Here is a 26,317-nt window from a genome sequence, read left to right as displayed (position 1 = left end):
TACATGGAGACCTGCAACCTAGGAAAATAGGTAAATTGAAGTCAATTTGTATGACCAGGGGCGGATTTAGGTTTGATGAGGCCCTAAGCTACTGAAGGTAACAGGGTCCTTTGTCAACAACAAATTGTCACTGTTTTTTGTGTTGAATATATGCTATATGGTAATTTATGGACCTAACAGGTATCTAAAGCCATTTGCACATAACAAAATATGTATTTTATCAAATTAACTGTTGAACTGAAATGCAATTAAGAAGTATATTAATAGTGAAATGCAATTAAGAAGAAGTATATTAATAGTGAAATAATTATTAAGCTCTAACTGTATGTAGGTTTTATTTTATTTGTTTTTTATCTTATATTTTGGAAATGTACATCCAGGGTTTTTTCCCTTTAAATTTTTTGGGGGCCTCCAAGAGAGTGGGACCCTAAGCAATAGCTTGTTTAGCTTATACGTAAATCCGGCACTGTGTATGACGTATGAAATCCGCGTGTTTATTTTGCATGGGTGCATTGGGACAATCATGAACATCCTGGAGTAGAACAAACAAGTTGGGGCCATGCTGAATCACAATCTCACATAGGAGGAGAATTAAGGATTAGGAAATGCTTGTTCCTCAAGTACAGTATTGTTACATTCTGGGGCTAGATCTGTGGCATACCATGGGGGTCTCAGATTCAAGCGGCACCCTGTGCAAAGCCAAAATCCACATCCCCCTGCCTCTCACCTCCTAGTTACTGTACTTCATAGTTGCGGCGCCAATTAGTTAATTACTGAGGACCTACTATTTTTCAAAAGCCAAGCCACAGACCCCCTACTTTTGAAAATTTTGATAACTCTATAGTAGTTACCTGTGCAAAGCAATTTTTTGAAGAAAATTTGGGGTGGCCCCTAATAAGCAAAGGATTTTAGGTATACTAAAAAGCAGACCATAAAATTTGTGATATTACCACAAAATGCCTATCTCCAGACAGTAGGAAAAACTTGTCTCCATTGCTCCACTACAACTGAATAAACAAACAAACAATTGTGTCCCTAACTTGCTAGTGTTCTATATGCAGAAGGCTATTTATATGAGAGAGTATTCAAACATGTTATTTCCTACTTGTAATCTGAGATGGTACATTTTAGCAAAACTTTGTAGCATATGGTTCTGCTGACTGAGGGATCTTGCACCTACAAGACATAGGTGAAGGCCTGGTCAGGGCTTGATAAAGTATTGGTGAAGACTGAGTAGAAAACAGCTGGAATTTTGTAATGTTGGTAGTAGTAGTAGTAGTAGTAGTAGTAGTAGTAGTAACAACAACAACAACAACAACAACAACAACAACAACAACAACTTATTTAGTCCTTCTGTGCCCAGGTTTCATCTCTGGCTTAAAGAGATTAATTAGTCAAATACAGTACTTATTTGGAGTGAGGTTTTTATCATTGCTGATTACCCGATAAGAACGAACTGTTGAATTTATTAGGATTCTGCCGTATATCTGTTTCCTCCCACCCAAAATGTATCTACATAGCTTCCCACAGAAAACAAGAAAAAAATCCACACAGGCTGCCTTTTGCACTACATAGGCCTGAGCGATGGATGCATTGATGCATCGCCCAGGACCGGCATGGGAGCAGACCGTGATGGTGGCTTTACTCAGCAATATATCATGAGTGAAACCTCCAACGTACTTGACTCCCTCCAGTGGCACTGGTACCAGAGGGATATACCACTAAGTGAAGCTGCCACCCCACTCTGCCCCCATACTACTGCAGAGTGAGAAACAAGCTGCATCGGTGAGGCACTGATACAGCTTGTTTCTCCCTCCACTTCTTTAAACTGCTCAGCTGAGGAGAACACAGCTGCCCGTGCCTTAAACTAGCAGTTTTAGTGAACCCCCCACCCTGCCAATGGTTTGCACTAGTCCACAGGGTGGGGACTCTATTAAAGGGCTCCAACCCCATCCCACCCCCAGATATAGGGAGCCCCAGTGCTTCTCCTGCTCAGGTGCAAGCCAGAGAAGCATCCAGGCTCCCTCAGCTGGGGGGCAGGATGCCTTCTTAGGCATGGGAGCTGTTCAACTGTGGGGTAGGAGGCCTCTTCTACCCCACAGCTGAGCAGTTCCTTGACTCCTTGACTCGCACTTGAGCTTAAGAGGCATCGGGACTTGCTTACCATGTAGGGCTGGGCCATGTATCTCAGATGCAGCAGCCAAGATAAATTCGAAGTCATCGTGATATATCAGCATATACAGGTATTTAGCTGCTGATATATCACAAAGAAGCAAAGATCACCAGTGTTGAAGCAATGATTCTTCAACATAAACTTCATTGGATTGGTCATGTGTGGATGCCTGATTATTGTCTTCCAAAGCAACTACTCTATTCCGAACTTAAAAATGGAAAGTGTAATGCTGGTGATCAACAAAAGAGGTTTAAAGACTGTCTCAATGCAAATCTAAAAAAAATGTAGTATAAACACCATCAATTGGGAAACACTTGCCTGCGAGCGCTCTAGTTGGAGAACAGCCTTTACCAAAGGTGTCATGGGCTTTGAAGACATTCGAACTCAGGACGCAAGGGAGAAACATGCTAAGAGGAAGGAGCACTTGGCAAATCCACACCGTGATCAACTCTCGCCTGTGAACCAATGTCCCCTCTGTGGAAGGAAGTATGGATCCAGAATTGGCCTCCACAATCACTTATGGACTCATTGCTAAAACTGTGTTTATGGAAGACAATCTTACTCGGCTATGAGTGATCACCAAAGAAGAAGAATATCACAATGTTGCAAATAAAGTATTGCCCAGCCCTAGCACAAAATTAAATCATCAGAGAGGAAGCTATTGTGCTAAACGTGGCAATTTGCTTAGGTATTTCCCCTATTGGACTTCCAAGATGAGACATGAATCCGAAACTCATAAGCCAAGAGTCACCCTAGAATAGGGTTACCAGATGTCCCCGTTTCCCAGAGACAGCCCCCAGATTTGTAAACAAGTCCCCGGACAAATTCCATCCCCGGAATGTCCCCAGATTTCATCTAATGTCCCTGGGAAATGCAGCAGCAGCTGTCTCAGCAGCTCAGAGCAGTTGGCTCTGGCTGGCTTCAGGAGCTGCTCGGAAGTCCCCATATGATGGTGGTGGAGGGGCTCTTAAGATGCTGCCTCCAGCTTCCCTGACCCTAGCAACTAAGCTGTGAAGGGAGGTTTCATGCTGCCTATTGGAGCAGCCTCCCAACTCCTCCTTGCGTGCAAGCGGTGGCGGGGGGGGGGGGGAATCGCTCAGTTAGGCAATGGGAAGCCTCCCTTCCCAGCTGAGGGAATGGGATTGGGGCTGCTCCAGTGAGAAGGGAGGCATTGCGCTGCATAAGCCTTGCTGCCACTCTCGGCCTTCCTCTGTTTTCCATGCCTGACCCACCGCACACCACTTCCCCACCACCACCACCACCAAAGAACCAACAACTCAGGGGCTGCCCAGGCTCATGGAGAAAGGAGATAGAAGCCTCGGAGGAAGGGGAAAGGTGGCGGTTGAGGTCAAGGCAGTGGCCGCCCCTCTGCCACCGCCATCGCTGCAGCATCAACGTCCCAAATGTGATTTATTTATTTATTTAAAGTGTCCACGGGTTCATTGAAAAAAATCTGGTAACCTTAACCTAGAAGCAGTGGAAGAGTCCTCTAAACTTGATAGTCATTGAAAACAAGTAGAACAGGGGTCGGTAAAGTACAGTCCCCCGGGGCGGATCAGGCCCATCTGGGTCCTAAATCCACCCCCCCCCAGGCCATTTAAGAACCCTCTACAAAGCCGAGACTCCCGGCAATGGCGACGGTGGGAAGAGGCTGAGTGGCGGGGGCTCTGCCAATCGAACGCCTTGCCTGGTTTACCTCAGTGGTGTTTGATTGGTAGAGACCTCCCTGCGCCGCGCTGAGGTAAACCAGGCATGGCATTTGATTGGCAGAGCCGCCGCCACTCGGCCTCTTCCTCCTGTCACTGCCACCCCCATAGTGCTCCTGTGGACCAGGGAGCGGAGCAGACGAGCTCACTCTGCCTACCTGCTACACAAGAAGCGGTGGTGGCGGCTGCCCCTGGAAAGGTAAGAGCAGTGCCCTCTTTCTCTAAGCAGAGGTTGAGTGATCCGTGGATCATTATTGTGGCTTTCATTGTGTAATTACCAAGATAAGCAAGGCCCTGGCAGGGGATGGTGTCGCGGACCCCTAATTGGGAACCACTGATCTTGTGTTATAGAATAAGTTGACCTATTGTGCAGACAGCTGGGGTTTGGGAGTAAGTGAACAGGAAACTGTTCATTTAGTCCTGAACCCAAGGCTGCCTCTAGATTTCTGGGGTTTCTTGGGCACAAAGTATCATTGGGCCCCTTGCTTCCTGAAATGAAACCCCACCTCGTTCATGGCCCTCTTTAAGGTCAAAAATCTTGACCAACAGACTAACCTGCCATGCCAAAGAAAAATACAAACTTTTTAATTTTATTGGTTGCCCTTTTTGTATATAGCATTGCTTACTTGGAAATAAACAGAAAATACACATACCCCTATTTTTCGCTCTATAAGACACACTTTTTTCTTCCTAAAAAGTAAGGGGAAATGTCTGTGCGTCTTATGGAGTGAATGCGTGGTCCCTGGAGCCGAATTGCCCAGGGGCGAAAAGGAGATCATGGTGTTGTTTTTTGAAAGAGGGAAGTGGGTGTTGAAACAAAGCCACTGATCGCAAGCGATCGGAAGCGAGATAAGGGATGCTAGCAATAAAGGAGGCTGCCTGAGAGGGGGGAGGTAAAAGCCCATGGATCCTCAGGATTTTTACATTGAGTCACCCCAAATTCACCATCAGATCACATAGCATGTCCATGGCTATAGCCTGCACCAAAAAAATAACACACCCACTGTTGCATGGGGCCGCAATGGCGCAAAAACATGGTTACAAAGCACAGATCCACATGGATCCTCAGGATTTTTGCATTGGGCTACCCCAAACTCACCGTCAAATCACATGTTTGTGGCGACAGCATGAACCACAAAAATCATACATCCACTGTTTCATTCAGAATTTTTTTTTCTTGTTTTCTTCTGAAAACTAGGTGCGTTTTATGGTCGGATGCATCTTATGGAGCAAAAATACGGTATATCTTTTAAAAAGCAGTCAGAACGAAACCCTCATTTCTATGTATTGCAACAAAGCTGAAAAGTGACGTTGATATCTATTGATACTTACAATGATCACTAAGGTGTGCCTATTTAATGTATATGTCAGTTATAATTATCACTGACAATAAATTTTTACATCATATTGCTTTCCACCCTTGAAACATGCTCCACACACCCACAATTTTTCTCAGGATCCAGACTTAATTTCTTTACAGAAAAAGAAATAACATCTATATATTCTCAGTTCTTACCTACAAATATTTATGTCCACAAAACCACAGTGGTAGAGCTAAAAAAATTATGCAACGGTGATGTGTTAAAAGGCTTTCCTCATCCGATAATAGAAAGCATGTCTGCTTTTGAGTTTTAACTGCGATCTTGTTTCAGAAAAAGAAAAACAGTATTCTGAGAGCACAGATGAAGGTGCAATACAAATGTTTCAAAATCACTTCGGGGGGGGGGGGGCTTCTACAATCTTTAGTATACTTTAGTATATTGGTTGTTCACCAGAAAAATCCAGCGTGTTTGAGTTTGACCAGAACTTGAAAAAATAAATCTTAAAAAACAAACAAACCACATCTCTATTTTTTTTTACCAGCAATTAATACATTTTCAGTCAGTGATAGAACCCCCCCCCCCTGAAAATCTGCTCAGAGGCAGAAGGGAGTAAGCAGTAATTGTTCCCTACCACCACAAAACAACTACCCTTCATATATTTATATAATAGGACTAACAGTCAAGAGTTATTAGCGTTCTGCAAATTTCCTATCCAAGGAGCTAGTTTGTCATGAATATTAGCATTTCTAATGCCTTTTATCTGAACAACCAACCTCTGAGTCGCCTGCTCTTCCAGTTTACAGAGAATCTGAGGGTATTAAACACAACTCACCACTGATTCAAAGGGCAAGGCAGCCAGTGATAAAAAGATTTCTGTAGGAATAGGTATACCAGTAGCAGAGCAGAGATTTTCCCTCTTCTCGATGTGTTGACCACTTTGTTCCACATCCTGGACTGATGTGTTCAGCAATGGGCGGGCAGGCACTTTTTGAATGGGAGGAGGAGGTAAGCTCAGTTCTCACGTGGCAGCTGCTCTTTGCAGTGCCTGCCACTGCCAATATGCAATAGCATTTGGACTGTTGCATGTCAGGTGATTTGATGGTTGGCAACCACCATGGCTGGCAACCAATAAGCTCACACTCAAAAGCACAGGTACTGTGCCTCCTACCCAGCATATCTAACTCTGGCCATGGCCTCAGTATTTTTTAGGACAGCTTTGTATACGCATGCATCTCAGCTGCATGCTGGCTTCCCTTGGGCATCTGTGAATAAAGGATCCTGTACCAGAAGGGCTTCATTTTTTTAATCCAGAAAGGCTCATGTTTTTTAGACTTCCAAACCCACCCCTCCACACATATCCCTCCTGCTAAGGGTTGCTTTTAAATGCATAAGGCATAAAATGACATTCTTGCGCACGCGCACACACAGACACACACACTTTCTTAGAACACACATCCTCACATGTACATAAACCCTTTTATCGAATTGAAAAATGGATAACTGAATCATGAAAATACAAAATTTTATATACCGTATTTTTCGACCCGTAGGACGTACTTTGCCCCTCCAAAAATGAAGGGGAAATGTGTGTGCATCCTATGGGGCGAATGCAGGCTTTCGCTGAAGCCTGGAGAGCAAGAGCGGTCGGTGTGCACTGACCCCTCTCGCTCTCCAGGCTTCGCACAGATCTCCGCAAGCCTTGGGAGCCCGCTCCACCCCCATCGTTCTGCTCGGACACTGAGGTCCAGCTCCTAGGGCTTCCCCCGCCCCAGCCCCGCGCCTGGGGAAAAAAATAATAATTCCCCCCCTTTATTTCCCCCCAAAAAAACTAGGTGCGCCTTATGGGACGGTGCTTCTTATAGGGCGAAAAATACGGTATTTAAGTCTAAAACTCTGGCCAGGTGTTACCTCAAAACTGGGGATTTTTGTGGAAAAAGAATGGAAGAAGTGTAAATAGAAGGGCTTTAAAAAATCAGGATGGAAAACCACAGTTAACACAACAGGAAATGGAAGATATGGAACTGGGTGCACATTAATGAAATCATAACGAGAAAAGAACTATGAAATATTATTTTGATATATGGTCACAGATGAGAGACTTTGTGTGGACACAGACCAATTTTTTTCCCATTTTTTTTTTTTAAAATATTTTATTGGGTTACAAAAGTACATAAATCATCTCTGTTTTCAGTACATAAAGTCCTTTTGCAGATCATTTATACTCAATGTTAATGTGGAGGAATTGTTGAAGTTATCTGAGACAAAGTTTATATATTTGATTAGAGAAAAAAACTGCTGAAATTTACTAATAATTCATTTCAGGGTTTTTTCTTCTCTTTGTGAAATCTTTCCATTAAAGCATCATAGATGTTTCCAGGAATTTGCTGGTGTCTTTGAATTAATGCCTGGAGTGCTGCCTTGCTCTGAAAATGAGGAAAAGAGGGGGAAGTTATGCATCTCACTACTACAGCTCCATGGGCATGTACTGTAAATTAATCCACCTGAAAAATTCTAGTGAAATGCATATGAAGTCTACAAATCTATATACAAACAACGATTCCTCATTTGAACTCCTTTAGCTCATGGGGATGACGACTGGGATCTGGCCTCACCCTAATTCAGGGGTATCCAATGCCCTCCAGAAGTTATTGGATTGCAACTCTCAGCACCAGCCAGTTTAGCCAGTGAGTAGAGATTATGGCAATTGTAGTCAAGTAGCATGCCTAACTGATAACCTTATTACAGGCTATTAAACATGAACATCAATATTGTATCATATACTGTCCAGTGTCATAGGAACTGAGTAGAATAAGCCACATTGAACTAATGCTATTTAAAACAATAACACTATCTGTTTATTTATTTATTTAAAAAACAACATCTCAAGTTTCTCTAATCAATAAGTATTTGAAAGTTCAACACATTTTGATTTGCAAATAACGTATGCATTCTCAGGAGCTAAAAATGAGGGTCAACCTAATCTTTGTCAAGTCACCATACACACACACACACACACACACACACAAACTGTTCATCAAGAACAAAATAAATGCCTTGCTTGATCAGACCAACTTTCCTTGCAAGAAAATCATAGCAACCAGCACTTTGTACTAGATGCCCAGGTGACAGATCATGGTCAGTTTCAATTTTCTACCCACTCCTGACATAAACCTTGTGACAGATTCTCTCTGTTCAAACAAATATAGATATTATTTTCAAACAAATAAAAGGCTGCAATAGTCATGTACAAATAAAACTAGAATTCTAGGACTTGAGCCTATGTTTAATAATGCTCTAACCTCCAAATGGCTTAGCAATATAGTTCTAAAGGTGACAATACTGCATTGCAGCCTACATGTTTTTAGAAAAACGCTTTCTCTTTTCAAACTGTTTTAATAGAGGGCTTAGTAAATGTATTACCAGCTACTAAAGCTAACAACTCATTTCTCTTAAATAGGAATATTTTGAGTGCACATTTATAATGAAACAGTATTGCTGGTGTTTTATATTGGTTTAGCAGAAAACATACCTTTGTTGCTAACTCTGGAGCTGTTATATTTGGATCATATGGAATGGGTTTACCAATATATGTACGGAATTTGACTGGAAATCCACCATATGGAGGAAGGAAAGGCACCCGAATAGATTCAAAACACCACTTAGTGAATCCTTTTTAAAATCCAGAGGGCAAAAAAGAAACAAGCAAGATATCAGTTTTCTTTCTGTTAAAAAAATGTGAGTGCCCTTTATGTTGAAAATAATAATAAGGAAAATCATTTTTTTTAATCTAAAAATTCTTTTCACTAGGATCAGTCCATTGCTCCATTGCTGGGATACATATATTGATGTACTCTGATTACAAGGGTTTTGTTGTTTACTTCAATGAGCACACAAAAGCATCCTGTTGGAAGTTACTGAGGGAGTCCTTGTGGATTTGAATTCACTGCTGTGCCTGCACCCAGAAAGACTTCTAATTAAGGTTTGCAGCCTCAATTGCAGATCAAGAAAGTAGCTCTTCAGAAATTAAAACAACATCTGTTGGTAAATATGCAGCATTGTACATATGTGAAGGGTTCTGCATGCCTGAGACCATTTTCTGAATTCAATGTTTTTGGGATATCCATATGTACATTCATTTTTAATCTGAATCTTATCAATCTTATCAATTCTATTCCAAAGGCTTTATACACATCTTTAATACTTTTGTACATTCAAATCATGTATGTTTAAGCTCAAAAAGCTATAAAGCATGGGTAGGCAAACTAAGGCCCAGGGGCCGGATCCGGCCCAATCACCTAAATCCAACCGGCAGACAGTCCGGGAATCAGTGTGTTTTTACATGAGTAGAATGTGTACTTTTATTTAAAATGCATCTCTGGGTTATTTGTGGGTCATAGGAATTCGTTCATTATTATTTTTCAAAATATAGTCCAGCCCCCCACAAGGTCAGAGGGACAGGGGACCGGCCCCCTGCAGAAAAAGGTTTTCTGACCCCTGCTATAAAGGTTTTAGCTAGAGCTTTAATTGATACTAAACTCTTCAAAGCTATATTCCGCTGAGATCAATAGCAGTACTACTATTTAGCTCTTGCCACATTCCAGTCCCATATCACATAAGGTAAAAGGGAATTTGCATTTTCAGAAGGAGAGAGAATGAGCTATCTTTCTCCAAAGTGTTTGGGCTCTGCCTCTTTCAGGTAACGAGGTAAAGCAGGCAGAAGCCAACTTTGTTGCTTTTCATAGTTTTTAGTTTAAAAATAAAGGTGTAAAACAAGAGCGCCCCCCCCAACTTTTTAAGGGAATTACCCACTAATTTCCTCTGCTCTCTGTGCATCCATGGGCACTAGGTGCTATGAGATGAGGTTTTGTGGCTGCTGAGGTAATGCAAAAGATGGCCAACCAGCTGGCTCCCTTACTCAGCGGTTCATTCCCTGCTTAGGACAAAGGAGGGAAAGAGAACCTATTGGCCACTTTGTATTGAGGCTGGCTTGTTCCCTGCAAGTGTGGGCTGGCAGAAGGAGGCAGAAAGCCACTTGAGCACTTGGCTTGTGCCCCAAGAAAACACCTTTCTCAGCTGTGAGGAGAAAGTGGTGGAGCCATGCAGTATATTCTGCTTATTCTCTTTCCTGAGAAGAATGTTTCTGCATTGAACACCTTCGAATTAAAGGGAAGCGAAAAGAAAACACTGGCTGTTATCTTCTTCTGGTGAGCTCAACAGTGAGGTCCAGGGTGGTTGGAAAAGCTTCCTAGCCCTGCCTGTGTTATCCTGACCAATTGACTCTGACCATAGCCAAGATGTGATGACTCCCAGTACTTAAGGAGAAGGAATAGTTTTTAAAGATTTTAAGTTAAAACTAGAAGTCCACATTAGTACCAAAATTAAAACAAATGTCCAGACCCACCATGAAGCTCCTAGCATGCATGTGAGCTTGCTGCTCCAACAAACGCATTAGCAAAAGCTTCCCCACTCTGTTTAATGAACAGGATTTATTTTTATGTGTAAGGAAGTGCTATGCAAGTCTTTTGAAGCAGGGACTGAGCTGCAGGCTGGAGAACACAACATTTTAAAAGTACAAGCTAAATATCTGCATGCCTTACTTGTTCGTCCAAAGATCCTAAATCCTTCCCGAACATTTTGTGTATGCATTGGAATGATGGGCTAAGGGAGGAGAGAAAAGATGATAGTTTAAGTTAGCATATTTAAAGTTCAGTCTTTATCTTGAGAATAAATATACGCACAGGTAGCTGATGCTACCAGAAAGGAATTCTGTAAGTTCCCACCCAGCTGGCAAACCACTCTTACAGTCTATCTTGGCTCCAAAATATATTTGACCTGGCAATATATTGCGAATAATAATGTGTGTGTGTGCGTGCGCTACGCAAAAATCACAATGCGGGGGAAATCATGAAGCCTCTACATAGCTGCATCCTTATTTCATACATTGTCATAGATCAGGATATAACAAATGTTTAGCTGGTGAAATATCACAATATTGAAAACCAGATATTGCTCAGTCCTACTTGGTGGTTGGAAGCCAGTGGCTTCCTCAACACAACTGTTAGATGCCAGCAACCAGGCTCTGACGAGAACCTGCTCGCCATCAGTAATAATCAGTCTCACGCAGAGATGGGTTGAAGAATTCTGGCTGCTGCTGCAGCAGCTGTAGCCAACATTTTATTATGTGAACTCAAAAAGATACAAATACAAGGAAAGCAACTTTTTCTCAGCCAGCAGATAAGGACAATGCCATGCCATCACACCAGGCCACGTAGTCGATCAGGCTATGCTACGTGGACCAATCATTGGGACAGCATGAGCTGTCCACGCGTTGATCATGCTCCAAGCGGGCCTCCTGCTATGAAATCACCTTGCAATTTCTGAACCAACCTCAAGGGTAGTCCTACAAATGGTGCATTACAATATTATATAGTCAAAATTGCCAATGTTTCAAAATTGTAGTCAAGCTATCCCAATTCAGGAACGGTCACAGACAACAGACCAACAGAAGTGGATAAAAATCACTCCTACCCTAGCTGGATCTTGAAGTACCCCCCAGAATATGTAGCAGAACTGCAACCCTATCCAAAACACAACCAGTCTCCCAAACACAGGAATGGCTCACCCACAGTGCTTCTGTCTTGTCAGGATTTAAGCTCAACTTATTGACCCTTTTCAGAGTCTTGTTTTACTCTCCTCACCAAAAGTTCTACTTTCCCTTCTCTTTTTTTATTCTTCTTCCCCTTCTAAAGCTTCTATAAACTGCACATTGAGGCTCAAAGACATGATATGGCATGTTGCAAGTTCCCTCGTTCTGCAAAGGTTGGCCAAGAGGTTGCAAAACTTGCTAATGTGATGATATCACATGAAACTTGCTTTGCTAGACTAGATAAAGGAACAGGAATAATCTCTCGCCCTCTTCATGTGGGTGGGGAGCCTTGGCTCTTTTGGTCAGGTAATGCGTGTTCCTAAGGTAGACATTTTATGTAACCATTTGTCATATGAAGACCATGCCGTAGATATGTGACAATCTGTCTGCTGTTTTTGGAGCACCAACATGCTTCAACAAATTTCCTGCAAAACACTGCATATGTTGTGCTTTGCCTGACTTTACACTTACCTTGGAAGGCATGTTGCCTCAAGCTTGAGTGATTCTTTGTGATGTTATACTAGCCAAAAAATCCCTTACTTTGGGACATTTTCTTAACTCATATTAGTTGGTGTCACCATGTATATATTGTATGTTATCGGATTGTAAATTAAGATACAATTCAGTAGTGATATAAAAGTGTTGTAATCATATTATTAGCCTATTGTGTTGCTTTTGGATTGTCAGATTGTTCTGTTTGCAGCACAGGGGATTTTTGTTGTTTATAAATATGTGAAAAATAGGGAAATGGTGAACAGCTTGGGCCTTTTTTTACAGGTCATATATTATTTTCAGAAACAAATGCCTGCATCCTCCCAGGCTACTCTGGTAGTTGAGGCTATGGCATCAAGAAATCAGCTAAGATGGCAATGCGAGACTTTCGAGAGCTAAAAGATAGAGAAGGTAGCATGTACAGTGAATGCTGGATATCCTGAGACAATCATTTTTAATAGAACTGATGACATACAAACATTTCCCATGGCATATTAGCAAACACCTCTTTTGTAGTGTGGCTTTCTCAAGTTTTGAAGCATGTTTTGCAAAACTGGTGAAACTTAACATCAGTGGCTGAAGTGTACATGATACCTTTATTTGTTATAACCTGTGCTCTCTTTAACAAAAAATCTTCTCTCCATTCTAACTTGATACTATTATTTATTATTATTATCTATGAAATTTCTATACTGTCCATCCAAAGATCACAGGGCGGTTTACAATACAGTGGACGCTCGGGTTGCGAACGTGAAAAGTGCAGGAGGCACCTTCGTTACCCACAGTGTTCACAACCTGCAGCGCCGCGTTTGCACTTGTGAGGGTCGCAATTCGCCACTTCTGCACATGTGCAAAGCGTGATCTAGTGGCTCTGTGCATGCGCGAGCGCCGAAACCCGGAAGTAACCCATTCCGGTACTTCTGGGTTTGGCGCGGTGCGCAACCCGAAAATGCACAACCTGAAGCGCCTGTAACCCGAGGTATGAATGTACAAATACTACTAGGCTTCATGTTGCAACATACTTTTTTTTTTAAAAAAAGAATCAATCTTTTAATTATGAAATGGAAATATCCTTTAAAAATATGATGATCTTTGTCTATCAGGTAGTTGTAATTTTCTAGATTCAGTCAATATTAGCACTTCCTGACTTTCAAGAGCAGAAGACTTCAATTAGCATTTTCAAGAGCAGAAGACAATAAAATGCAATTAAGACCCATTGTTTTCATTTAAAATGTTTTACCATTTTTTTTCTCTCCCGCACTAGAATGGGATTCCAAAGGGCCAGACTTCTGCAGAATTATATCATACCTTTTTACAGTATTCCAAATGGGTATGTTTTAATCAGTTATTTCTCACCACTCAAAGCACTTCTTGAAGCAGAAAAATACTTTTTTAAGATGCTTAATTTTCCACATGTCTGGATTTAATTTGAATTTCTAGTGTGCCACTATTTAACTCTGAAATGTACAGAACAGCTGTGTGTAGGACCAGGAGGATGTGGCCTTCCATATGTTGATGGTCTGCAACTCCCATCCGCCCTGACCTCTGACCATGCAGGGTGGGGCTTGTAGAAGTTAGAATTCAACTAAACAAATGGAGGGCCATAGTTTCTCTGTACTGTATCGTATTAACTATAAAATGTACATAGGTTCAAATATTTTAAGTTGCCTTGCTAAAAAGCATATCACTTACTCAGAAGGTTTAATCAAGTCAATAAAGATATTCAGAGCTGAAGTTTGAAATTTAACTAGTGCCTTGTAGTCTTCCTTTTGTTCTGAAGAAAACAGAGGTCACAATAGTAGTGCTTGCATGCAGCAATCATTAATTTATGTGATATTTACATGGGAAAAATCCTCAAAAGATTCTTTTAGAGACTGGAGATTTATCTTCACAAGGTGGATCTTATAGACCGAGAAATGAGAATTAATGCAAATGGAAGGACCAGCGCAAGTCCTGATCCCCTTAATAATCAAGTTACTTCAGAAGGACAGTGGCCTCGAGCCCTGAAATCAGTTACAGACCGATACTTGGGCATCTTGGATCTTCTCTGCAGATAACAGGCATAACCACAGGTAACAGTTTAAATATAATTGTTTGGTAGATCACTATTACTTCATTTTACAGCATGGATCTTAGTTATATTAAGTGAATCCCATGCACATGAAAATTATAATTTTAGATTATTGATTAACAACATTTTTATGTTAAAAAACATAACATGTCTTCTAGCTGTTTAGCTTCTTATTTTGTTTGATAACATATATGCATTCAGAAGTGTCCAAATGTATAATCATATATGAATAGTACTTACCACTTTGGCATCTATAGCCACTTGAGCAAAACCTTTCCGATTTTTCCATTTAAGTTTGTATGATTTATCACTAAATAGTGCTTCTCGAGCTCCCCCTGGTGCAATTCCCAGCAGATGACCATTTTTTAGAACATGTACACACTCTTGCTGTGTACCAGGTAAAAGCCACATTACAGCACCTAAGTTTTTTAAACCTATAAAATATAAACAAGAAGACATAAACAAATAAACAGCCCCAAACCTGGCTCAGCTGAAGATATGCCAGCATAACTTGCTCATCCTGGCTGAACTGAGACTGACTGAGCAAAGGCTTTTGAAAGTCACCTCAAAAAGGGTGTTCTGAGGATGTGGTGGGATGGGGAGCTTAGACTGGATCTTAAGCCCAGTCCACTCAGTCACATGACCTGGTGACCTGGCATAGAACCTTTCATTAAAGGCTTGTTTTCCATTGGCCAAGGACCCACCAATTTGCTCTCTGGCATAGAGCAATTTCCCTTGCTACACTAAGGGCCATTAACTCAAAAAGCTTGCTCAGCTAGTTCAACAATGGAATCCTTCATTTTAACCCTTGCTGGATCTAGGGCAAAGGGAACTCAGAAGGGACTCAGGCATCAAGCAGGCTAAACCCCCATACTCACAACACTGAATCTTGTGCTTCAGATATTTAATGCTAGGCATTAAAACTGCCTAATCTAATGAAGGACTTATCTAGCCAGTGTAAACAGCATTACCCCTGATGCTAAGCAGAGAGAAATTTATAGATTTTGCCATTTTGATAATAGATAAAATTTTGCCAGTTTCTGGAAATCATAAGTGGGGAGAGTGATCCTGCACAAGCTTGGATCTTCTCTTAGGCACCTGACTGGCCACTGTGAGAACAGGATGCTGGAGTAGATGGGCCATTGGCCTCATCCAGCAGATTCTAACTCCCTCTGTTTGTTTCTTTAATTTAATGATATAAGATGCTTTTTCATGACCACTGAGGCAATGCTTCCTGAAACGAGCAGAGAAAACTTCTGATGGCTGGTAGTTAGCAACCTAATAACCTGTGTCTCTATTAACCGCTCCTCACTAGGAAACTGATGCTGCAAAAGGCTGAAGCTTCCTAACACTATTTCGGGAAAATGGGGTATATTTTAGGATTACACACATTACCTGAAATCAGTTTTAAATTAACAAAGAACATCACCTGGAAGTTTGAAAATACAACGATCAGCTACTGTATAGCAACTTTGGCGCTTCAGAAGAAAAAGTTTGGATAAAAAGTAACCATAATCTATAGGAATTGCTCCATGGTAAAATATTATAAGGCCTGGTCCATCTGGTAGGTTTTCTATGCCATGTAGTTCATAACCTGTTTGGAATACAAAGTGCAAAAGGGTTGTTATTTCAAATTAAGTAATTCTGAATGGGTAACTGAACTATAGTAGATTTCAGTGGTGTAGTGTGAGGTGCCAAGGGGGCCATTGCCCCGAGACCACAATTTGGGGGTTGTGAACCCTCAAATGACACACTATCCATGCCCTGCCCCTGCCCATTGTGTGAGTGCCGGCACAACGGTGGCAACGTCTGGGGAGCAGAGGGTGAAGGGCACTCTCTGCGCCCCTTTCCCACCCAGCACGCAACACCTGGCTGCAAGAGAACGCGGACAATACTCTGGACCCTCCTTCACCTCACCCCTGCCCTGCACATGAGCGCTTGCCTGGTGGCAAGGGCTGAGCAGCGCTAAACATTGATAACTAGTTTTGTTATGTTTGTAATTATGGTAAATATTCTCATGTTGTAAGTTGCCTTGAGCAAGGTTTTAATTAAGGAAAGGCAACATACAAATCAGAAAATGAAGATGAAACATGCTTACCATTCAAATATCTTCCAAGTCTATCCCACATGAATGCTATAATTAGTCGTGCACCATCCCATGCTTTACTGGAATAAGCTTCTTTTAGTTTATGTGTCCTCTCATAGATGAAGAGGACCATAGAAGAAAGGTAAAGAAGCAGCAGCACACATGCAGGAATTGTAAAAAATAACAGGATGTTGATAAACACCAGCACTACTGAACAGATGATCACATATGGGAGATATTCAAGAAAAATCCATTCTTCCATCAGATACTTAAGGCATGTAGAGTATGTCATAGTTGTATGTAGCATTTATTCATACTAATAATGTCCTGGGGTTTTTTAAAGAAAAAGAATAAAACAATGTGAAACCCTTTCTACCACAAACTGTAGTCTCCTCAAAAAAGACTTGAAGCATCTCTTCATTCCAGAAAAACCAGTTGTGAGCTGCTAAATATTCCTCCTGTTCTAGAGATACTGGCAATACAATCAAATTATCTTGCCCAAGAACTACACCAGCCAATCTACATCACATGTCTCGCCTGAGGCTGTGAACACTAGTTCTCTGCACCATAGATGGTAGAACAATATGTAGAGTCCAGCTGATTAAGGAGGGGACGTGCAGCAGGCACACAATACTGTGAGCAAATGTGCCAGGATGTTGTAACTATCACCATGGAGCAGGTACTGAATGGTAACCCAGTAAATTTCTTCTGCCCAGAAGCATAGCTTGGACCTCATATCCAAAATCATTTTAATCCTATACATATTCACAGTGCTGCCTTCTGCATATTTACTCAAGAGCAAGTGCTACTGTGCAAAAGGAAGCTTACTCCCAGGTAAACGCTCCTTTGGCAGATGTGCCTGCCTTCCCCCAGCATGTGGCACCCCCTGGGTGCAGGTGCCCACTGTGTCTTAAGTTCAGGGCTGGAGACTTAACAGTGTAGTTCCTCTTTGCAATGGGCTAGATAGGATAGAAAAGTCCCCCCCCCCAACTTGTCCTCCTAGCTTCAGAGTGAAGCCAGCAGCACCCAAGTAGCACAGAGTTCCATTTTCTGTCCTCAGAGCACGTGGGTGGGCCAGGTGCCTCTGGTGGGCTCTTCAGAAGTCCCCCAATGGGGCATTCTGGGGGAGCCCTGAAGTGGATCCCCCCTTCACAATAGGAAAAGGCGCTACATGGGAGAATAAGGAATTCATAAAACTATTTCATAAAACTAATAAAAAATATTATAAAAAAAACAAAAAACAAAAAAACAAGGCGGTGCTAGAAGGCTGAGTGCTCCTGAGGGCTTGGGGAAAGAAATGAGGGTTGGGTAGAAGTTGACAGACGCCAGGGTCCCAAACACCTGGAGGTTCCCTAGTTGTATGTGTTGGGAGAGGGCGACTGAGTGACGCAGCAGCTCTCTCAGAGTTGCTCAGCTCCATAGCCACAGCAGCTCCACCATTCCCTCGCCCCCCACCCTCCATCAACCGCTCTCCAGCCCTGCTCCGCTCGCGCGCTTTCCCCTCGCCTCGCCTCCTCTCAGGCTCTTCTGCGCGCCGAGCTTCCTTCACACGGGACGTCCTCAGCTCCTCACATGGGCGCTTCGCAGGGGGACCCGGGAGCTCCGTGCGCCCTTCTGCCTCACCTCTGCGGTTACCTCGTCCGTCGCTAGCGGAGGGCGGAAGGGGAGGAGGAGGAGGATGACACGAGGAAATGGGTATCGGCCGCCAGAGATCCTCACCGGCGCTTCCTTCCGAGGGGCTCGGCTGCTGCTGTTCGCAGCAGGTTGTCGGTGAAGAAGGTAGCCTCAAGCTCGAAGCGTCTGCTAGGGAGGAGTCGCGCTGGTGTTAAAAGGAGCTTCGCACTCTTGCGGATGAGTCTGCGGTCGCAGGTGAGGCTGCCTCGAGCTGTTTGCGCCTACGTACTTAAGCAGGAGACGGCCGGTTTTTGTAAAAAAGAAATATATCGGGTACTTTCTACCATGGGGCGGGGACAGGACCTCAGTTTGCTATGTATTTTTTATTTAGGTTCTAGCACATTTGCAAACGAAGCAGGGTCCAGTATGGTTTCAAATTGGCTGAGAGACTTTGTTGGGATAACTAGATGACCCTTGGAGCTCCTTCCAACTCTACATTTATGATTCTATGAACAAAAACGTTTACTTACATTCCTGGTAAGCCTAAATTGCCTTTACTTCAGTCACCTCTCTCTGGGAGCAGCAGAAGGCTTGTCTGGTGCACTTTTTCCTTGGCTAATTTTCACCCCTATGGAGACTTGACCCTTTATGTGGTGGTTTAAAGAGACCCTGGTGGGTGTGCCATCTGTATGAGGAAACAAAGCATTGTGAAAAAGAGGGAGGGCTTGTGGAGGCTGCTTCTGGGAAGTCGTGGCCCTTTTTAATTAAATGTAAGTTATGGGGTCAGGATGTGCTTGCAAGATATCCTGCAATACGTAAACCTTGATAACATGTTCTGTTTACAATATTAAATCCTAGCGCTGCATCAGGAAAAGCTTTTCCATTGGACCTCTCTCTTTAATTCTCTTTAATTTAGAGCAATAATCACATACACATATGGTGGTCTGTTTTACTCTATTTTTGAGGGGAGAGGTATTCGTTGTGACAGAGTAGTAGTACTTTCCTGCATTAAGGGGTTTTATCAACAGGGGAGAAATAATTTGATAGCCTTGCCTCGTTTAATTTGTTTGACGTGGTTAGTTTGTTCTAATTTTCTTTTTTGGAGTCTTGTAAAGACCATTACTCTTCACTCCCCCCCACCACAATGCTTTATCACCAGGTTCTCAAGATTTATGAGGATTTATAAAGTAGCTGACCTTCCTTATCCACAAAAATGCTGTGTCATGAAGTTCTCTGTCTGCAATTCAGTCATATATGCAATAAAGACAAATATCCATGCCACATAAAAGGCAAATAAAGCCGAAAAGCAAAAAACAAACAGGTCTCCAATCTTCACTAGTCCCTTCATGAATCAATTGAAGAAGAGCTAAAACCTACCAAAATCCATTAAAACCACTTAGAACCTACTAAAAGGCAGATTAAAAAAAGGCAGAGAGGGATGTTATCTCCCAATCTGCTGAGTCCCTTCCAGACTTTTTCCTTTTACTTCAGGAAACAGTTAATTTAAGGTAAAGTTAACAGAAGTTAACACGCAGGAAGGACCTCCATCAACAATATCCTTAGCTTGTGTCAAAGGAATGAAAAAATTATGTTATCAGCTGCATAATCCCCTGATGAAAAAATGCATGGCTATCAAGTACATTAGAAAGTACTCGTATGAATTGACCCCAAAACTTTGCAACTGCTGTAAAGTAAATTCATTAGGAATTTTAAGTTGAGGGAGGAAAGGAGAAAAAACAGTCTGCAACAGATGATGGAGAATAAGTCTCACTGTCTGAGGTGGAATCAGACCTGTATGCTATGTCTTAATTTTATAAACCACCATAGGGCACTGGAACTGAAATTAGCAAGTTCTGCTGTCATTAGCTTCAAACCAGCACTGCCCTTAGCGGCATGGGGCAGATCTGTCACAGGAGACTGTGTGTTAAAAGCAACTGTGTTAGAAGCAATAGGTGGCTCTGCTAATTTAGCTTCAGTAAAATCCTGACAATCAGCTGGCACAACAGTCTTTGTTCTCCCATTTAAACTCAGGCTGGAAGGCCATCCGTTGTGGCATTGCCTGTCTTTAGCAGGATGAACTGAAGGAGACAAAGCTGCTGCTTGTTGTTGTTGTTGTTTAGTCGTTTAGTCGTGTCCGACTCTTCGTGACCCCATGGACCAGAGCACGCCAGGCACTCCTGTCCTGCACTGCCTCCCGCAGTTTGGTCAGACTCATGTTTGTAGTTTCTAGCTGCTGCTAGGAGGGCAGATTTGTGAGTCTCAGTGTCAATATTCTGGCAAGGCTTACTCATTTGAGCAATATCTGTTTCTGGCTTCTGATAACTTGCTTTAAGAGCAGTCTTGCAATCAGCATTTTCATTTTCATAAGCCTATTGTTTCATTTAAACTTCAGAGGCTTCAAGGTTTGGAATTTAAGTACTGGCTCTTCTTAGCCCCTCAAGAATGCCATGCAAGCCATTTTCTGCCACACTTCGCTTCAATTGTTTAAAAACTGTGAAGGGCAATGATTCACGGGCTCTCTGTTCCTGTGCATTCTGAACAACAGGACAGACTGATAATAATGGTAAGGTGTCAGCTATTTTTCCTTCACTTCTTCCTTCTGCCATATTTGGAATAACCAATTTTTGCACTGCGGTCTGAGCCCCTTGCGGGCATTGGTCCAACAAAGAAGGTGGCATGGAATTTACATTCGACCCAGGCAAATCTTTGGCAAAGGAAGGTGCCACTGTGAATGGAAGTACCTTTGGCATGACTTCAGAGAGAGGCTTGAAATCTAGAGGCTGAGATGGGGAAAACAATATTATGGTATTTTTAAAAGCAGCTAGGGGTTGCAACAATGTGGGAGCATTCACAGAGACAATGGGTGGTTGGAGCAAAGCGTTAGAGAGCTTTCCAACTGCGTCTCTACACAAATGCCAGGTGTGCAAAACTTGTACAGATGCCTCAGGATGTCTATGGAGTGCATCTCCCAGCTCATTCCATTTCTTAATGTCATAAGTACCCCCCTCTGGAGATCAGGGGCACAGTCTAGCAATCCCTAACAACATTTTTTCTACTAAGGGTGCTAGATGCTTATCATGCCCTGCCTGAGCTAGCAAAAATAACAAATTATTCCTATGCTTTTCCTGCTCATGTGAAACTTGCTTCCCATGATCTCACCTGAAGGGGTATAGACGCACGTCTTTGGGGCTCGTTCCGAGCGAATGAGATCCTAATTCTGGGAATCGTTTTGCAGGAGATGATCCACCGTGACCAAGGGATAGCAGGTTGCTAGCTCCGAGGGGAGTCCAATCCTGGGGGTTTCCTTTTGCTTTGCCTCAGACACTGAGGTTTTTGTTTTTTTTACAAGCCTGATGGGATGCTATGAGTCTTGCACATGACTGTGGCCTGATGGGAAGTCTTGCTCCTACGCTTCGCTTCTGCATATGATGCTGCACAAACCGTTCTAAGCTGAAACATTCCTGAATGTTCAGTACACATTGAGTTCATACTCTGACCTGTTCTTAATGCATAGTTGACCACATCTACGGATGAATGCTATATCAATCACTAGTAAAAGTTCAATAAGGAGGTCTTCATGCCTGTCTAGTTCTGCGTTCCCTTTCCCAGTCTTTAATCTATTGGTGATTAATGCAACCTTTCTTTGTACTTATGTTAACCAATCAGCAATAAGCACATATGTGGCAAAGTTGTAATAATCAATAAAAGAGGCTCCTTGGGACTTGCTCAAAAGAGATGCCTCCCAGATGACACTCGCTACCTGTCTGTCATTATTTCAACCCAACATCTGGTGACCCCGACGTGCCAGATCCCTTACGCAGCCAAGCCCCTGTACTTCACTCGACTGGAAAAGTCTTAGCGCGCTACTTCATGAGTATGGGGGGGGGGGGGAACTGACCAGGTTCCAGCAGGAGCATGCCAAGGAGTTGCTCCATCTCGTTAGACAGCGGGTGGCGGGAGTTCATATTTCTTTGAAAGAAATTGAACAATTGTTATGTGAGATTGCTTGCCAATGTCCCTGGTATCCAGAATCGGGGTCTTTAGGGTCAGAGGCTTGGCAAAAGATCGGAAAAACCCTCTTTGCAGAACCGAGGGCTCCGATTCATTGTCTGCTCACTTGGCAGAAATGTGCCGACGCCGTCGCTAGATTAGGACCTCAGGCATCTCAGCCCCCGACGGCACCTGCTCTTTTGCCAGTTGCAGACAATCCCCCACCTTACCCCAAGATTTTACCTCCATCACAACCTTGCCAGCCCCTCCCTACGCCTCAGCCCACATCCACCCCCCCATCCCTCCTTCGCCTGCCCCAGCCCCTGCATGGTCTCCTACAGGAGCTGTGCGCACCACGCTTTCTTTAGCTAGGCAGAAAGGGCTCCTGTGCTTAGAGGAAGAGTCTGAATGGGCTGGTGAAATGCCATCTGCTTTCCCTATCACCTATACAAACCCAGGAACTGCTCAACAACAGGTGTTGTACGAGACACTTCCTTACTCTGTTATGAGAGAACTAAGGAGAGCCATTGCTGATTCTGGCTTAAAATCCTCCTATGTAATAGGGATGCTGGAGGGGATAGCAAGCGGTTACACAATGCTACCCCAAGATTGGAAAGATTTGATGTGCATGCTTTTATCTCCAGCGCAATATGTAGTTTTTGAAAGTGAATTTAAGCATAGTGCAGTAGCCCTGGCTGATCTACAGCATACAGCCAATCAACTTTATGGCACTGGTCCGTATGATAATATAACAGCCCAGGCGACATTGACACCTTTATTTCAGTCGCACCGCGACCTGTGTGCAACGCGCCTTTCGGAAAGTCCCTGTCTCAGGGCAACCACTGAGCTCCTTTGTTAATATTAAGCAACAACATTCGGAGCCCTACCATCAATTTATAGATAGATAGAATCAGTCACCAGGCAGGTTGATAACACTACAGTCCAAAATGAATTGATGAAAAAATTGGCTTTTGAAAATGCAAACACCAACTGTAATAAGGCTTTGCAGTCAATTATAAATCACCCTACATACGACCTGGCCGATATGATTCAAACCTGTGCAGAAATTGGAAGCCAGAGCCATGCAATGTCTTTGCTTGCCAGTGCCATCCAAGCTGGCAATAAGCCAACAGGCAACTGCTTCAACTGTAAGCGCCCAGGTCATTTTGCTAAACAATGCAGACCCCCATCTTCGTAAAAAAAAAAAAAAAAAAGTGGGAAATGGAGATTTGCTTCTGTGCCTCATTTCATGCCTTAATATAAATTCCATGATAGTGCTCATTTTCAGTGTTTTGTTTTTGCCCCTCTCTGCTTCCGCTCCTAACAGCGGTGATTCCACATCAATAAATGTGTGGGAATCTTTTGCAAAAACCCTCAGTGTTTCTTCCTTTTGCCTAACTCAACAGGTATCAATAGGTGAAATCCTTGGCTCTTGCCTTATCCCTGTTTGCCATGACCCTTTTGATATGCAAAATGATACCTGGTTTTATTCATCCCTACCCCAAAATGATTCCCTTCGCACCCTTGGTTATTCCGGTTACCATCACTGGGGTAACCAACTGCGTCGATGCCCATCTCTGGCAATTGATCTGTTAACCCCATAAGTGGCCTCCTCTAATGCCACTTGTGCCCGTATGGTCAATTGCACAAAAACCAACTGTGTGAAAATGGGCAAGGATAACAATTTTATTTGCTCTAATTATGTAAATATTTCATATATATATATATATAAATATACAGAACTGCCTGAAGGCTGGTTCTGGTCGTGTCCAGGCTATACATTCAATTATATTCCGGCAAACATCAGCCATGGCACACCTTGTTGCTTAAGCCGTTTGTCCATCATTTTACCCAAGAAGCATCATTTATCCCGCTCTCGATATCAACACTCTGTAGAATTGACTAATGATTGTGATGATTCTGTTTCTCTCCCTAGCAGATCTGAATATATTTCTCTAGCTGTCTCTCTTAGGAGTCCTTGGACTGGCTGTACGGAATAGCAGGAATATTAATTCTTTAGCTTGCTCTGCAGCAAAAGCTCTGAACTTTACCTCACAAGCCCTTCACCTTTTGAATAAAGAGCAGAGTGAGCTCCAACATGGACTCTTACAGAATTGCGCTGCAATTGATTATTTGCTGATGCTTCATCATTATGGATGTGAACAAGTGGATGACATGTGCTGTTTTAATATTACGGACAATTCTAAGACTATTCAAAAACAGATTTCTCATTTGCAAAATCTCACACATCACATCAAACAGGACGTTGGACTTCCTGGCCTCTGGGATTCGTTTACCCAGTGGCTCACTGGCTGGTTGCCAAATCTGAATTGGCTTCGCAATCTTTTTCAATATGCTGTTGTCATAGTATGTATATTAATTTTGCTATGTTGCTTCATCCAATGCATCCCTGGTCTCATACGCCTTTGGTCTCAGTGTTTTTCTCCTCCTCAGCCACCCAACAAAATTATTGCTGCCTACTTTGCGAAGTGGCACCACCACCAGTAAACATTAGGGGAGATATGGGCAGACTTATTTTGGGCATGCGCTGGCAAACCACGTATCCCGAAGTATTTTTTGTCCCATTCACCCTGAAATCACTTAACAACATCGGTGGGCAGAATTATTTAGGGTATGCGTTGGCAAACCACGTATCCCGATGTATTTCTGTCCCCCTCACCATTAAATAAATAAAGGGGGAGATGATGGGATGCTATGAGTCTTGCACATGACTGTGGCCTGATGGGAAGTCTTGCTCCTACGCTTCGCTTCTGCATATGATGCTGCACAAACCGTTCTAAGCTGAAACATTCCTAGAATGTTCAGTACACATTGAGTTCATACTCTGACCTGTTCTTAATGCATAGTTGACCACATCTACGGATGAATGCTATATCAATCACTAGTAAAAGTTCAATAAGGAGGTCTTCATGCCTGTCTAGTTCTGCATTCCCTTTCCCAGTCTTTAATCTATTGGTGATTAATGCAACCTTTGCTTTGTTCTTATGTTAACCAATCAGCAATAAGCACATATGTGGCAAAGTTGTAATAATCAATAAAAGAGGCTCCTTGGGACTTGCTCAAAAGAGATGCCTCCCAGATGACACTCGCTACCTGTCTGTCGTTATTTCAACCCAACACAAGCCTCACATGTTTCTTTTTAGCTTAGCCTCACACGGGGCACCACTTGAGGCGTTCCCAAAGTAAAGGAAGGATTGAACTCTGATTAATGAGAATACACACACAGGCTTGAACCAGCAAGACTGTGGGAAGGGTGCGTATAATAATCTCTATCTGTGTCTCCAGCCCCCTCGGCCCAGGTCATTTTATTCACAAAAGAACTTTTTACAGAGTATTCATAAGAACCAATCAGATTTCTGCTGAGCATTTCAACAAATCCATGTGGGGAGAAAGTTAAACTACTAAAACTAATTAGGCATGGGGTAAACAAAGAACAGAACTACAAAGGAGAGCATTTGGCAACCCCAGAGGTGATAAACAAGCAATATATATGATAAGAAGGATGGCCAGGAGGACAGCGATCATTATCACCTTCATGTGAGATCTGTTTCCTGGCCCTAAGATTAACATCCTGGGATTAACATATCAGAAAGGCCTTCAAAGAAGCTTGCCCAGTATCTTTATGGCCCAGGATGCCTGCCTGGCGAAGCAACTGGCAGTGTACGTGACTGGTGAAGAAAGAGAAATGGAACAGGGATGCAGAGGTGTGGATTGATCAAAAATCATATCAAAATGGTTTAAACCCAGACAACGCAATGCTTTCATTGCTGACACAGATGGCTTACTCTATATTTGTTATAATTCCCCATAGCAATCCCACCTGATCACTACACTCCATCTAGACCTAAACAGAGTGCAACAACTATAGACTGGTCACCGACACCTCTTTTTTGTCAAAGGAATAAGATACAGGGATGTATTCAGAAAGTTGTGTAGTTATTTATCTATAGGACATCTGATAAGTTGGTGTTCAACATGGTGGGCGGTGCTACTGCGGGGCAGGCACCAGATCCAGCTTCATAGCTGAGTTGCCTTTTTTTGTTAGATCAGTCACTTTTTTCACCAATTCCAGCTGTATTTCTCTCTCTCTACTTTTCTTGCTATAAGTTTAAAAGGATTTGCATTATAGGGCTCAAATATTGGAGCACCCTTTTATAAACATAAAAGAAGTGCCACTGATTTAATACAGGTAATTT

At 42.7% G+C, this 26,317-nt stretch overlaps 1 protein-coding gene and 1 long non-coding RNA gene across 2 annotated transcripts in view; one reads left to right on the top strand and one right to left on the bottom strand.

The window, feature by feature from the left end:
* Nucleotides 1-7,320: 7,320 nt before the first annotated feature.
* On the bottom strand, nucleotides 7,321-18,359 carry LOC310848633 (DGAT1/2-independent enzyme synthesizing storage lipids-like). Its single transcript, XM_083748005.1, has 7 exons — nucleotides 18,216-18,359; nucleotides 16,509-16,823; nucleotides 15,840-16,004; nucleotides 14,651-14,844; nucleotides 10,799-10,859; nucleotides 8,731-8,870; nucleotides 7,321-7,624 (listed from the first exon to the last, which is right to left on the bottom strand). The coding sequence occupies exons 2-7, from the start codon at nucleotides 16,801-16,803 to the stop codon at nucleotides 7,520-7,522; spliced, it is 960 nt and encodes a 319-aa protein (XP_083604131.1). The 5' UTR covers nucleotides 16,804-16,823; nucleotides 18,216-18,359; the 3' UTR covers nucleotides 7,321-7,519.
* The window catches only part of LOC310848707, a 178,061-nt gene continuing 169,966 nt past the window's right edge, over nucleotides 18,223-26,317 (top strand). The window contains exon 1 of the long non-coding RNA XR_014566520.1: nucleotides 18,223-18,365. This is a non-coding gene — a long non-coding RNA (uncharacterized lncRNA). The remainder of the gene's footprint in view (nucleotides 18,366-26,317) is intronic.

Source organism: Podarcis gaigeae, assembly GCF_964106915.1.
Source record: "Podarcis gaigeae genome assembly, chromosome: 7".
NCBI lineage: Eukaryota > Metazoa > Chordata > Lepidosauria > Squamata > Lacertidae > Podarcis > Podarcis gaigeae.
The sequence above is the reverse complement of the archived record's forward strand: the minus strand, read 5'-3'. Positions and strand labels throughout refer to the sequence as shown.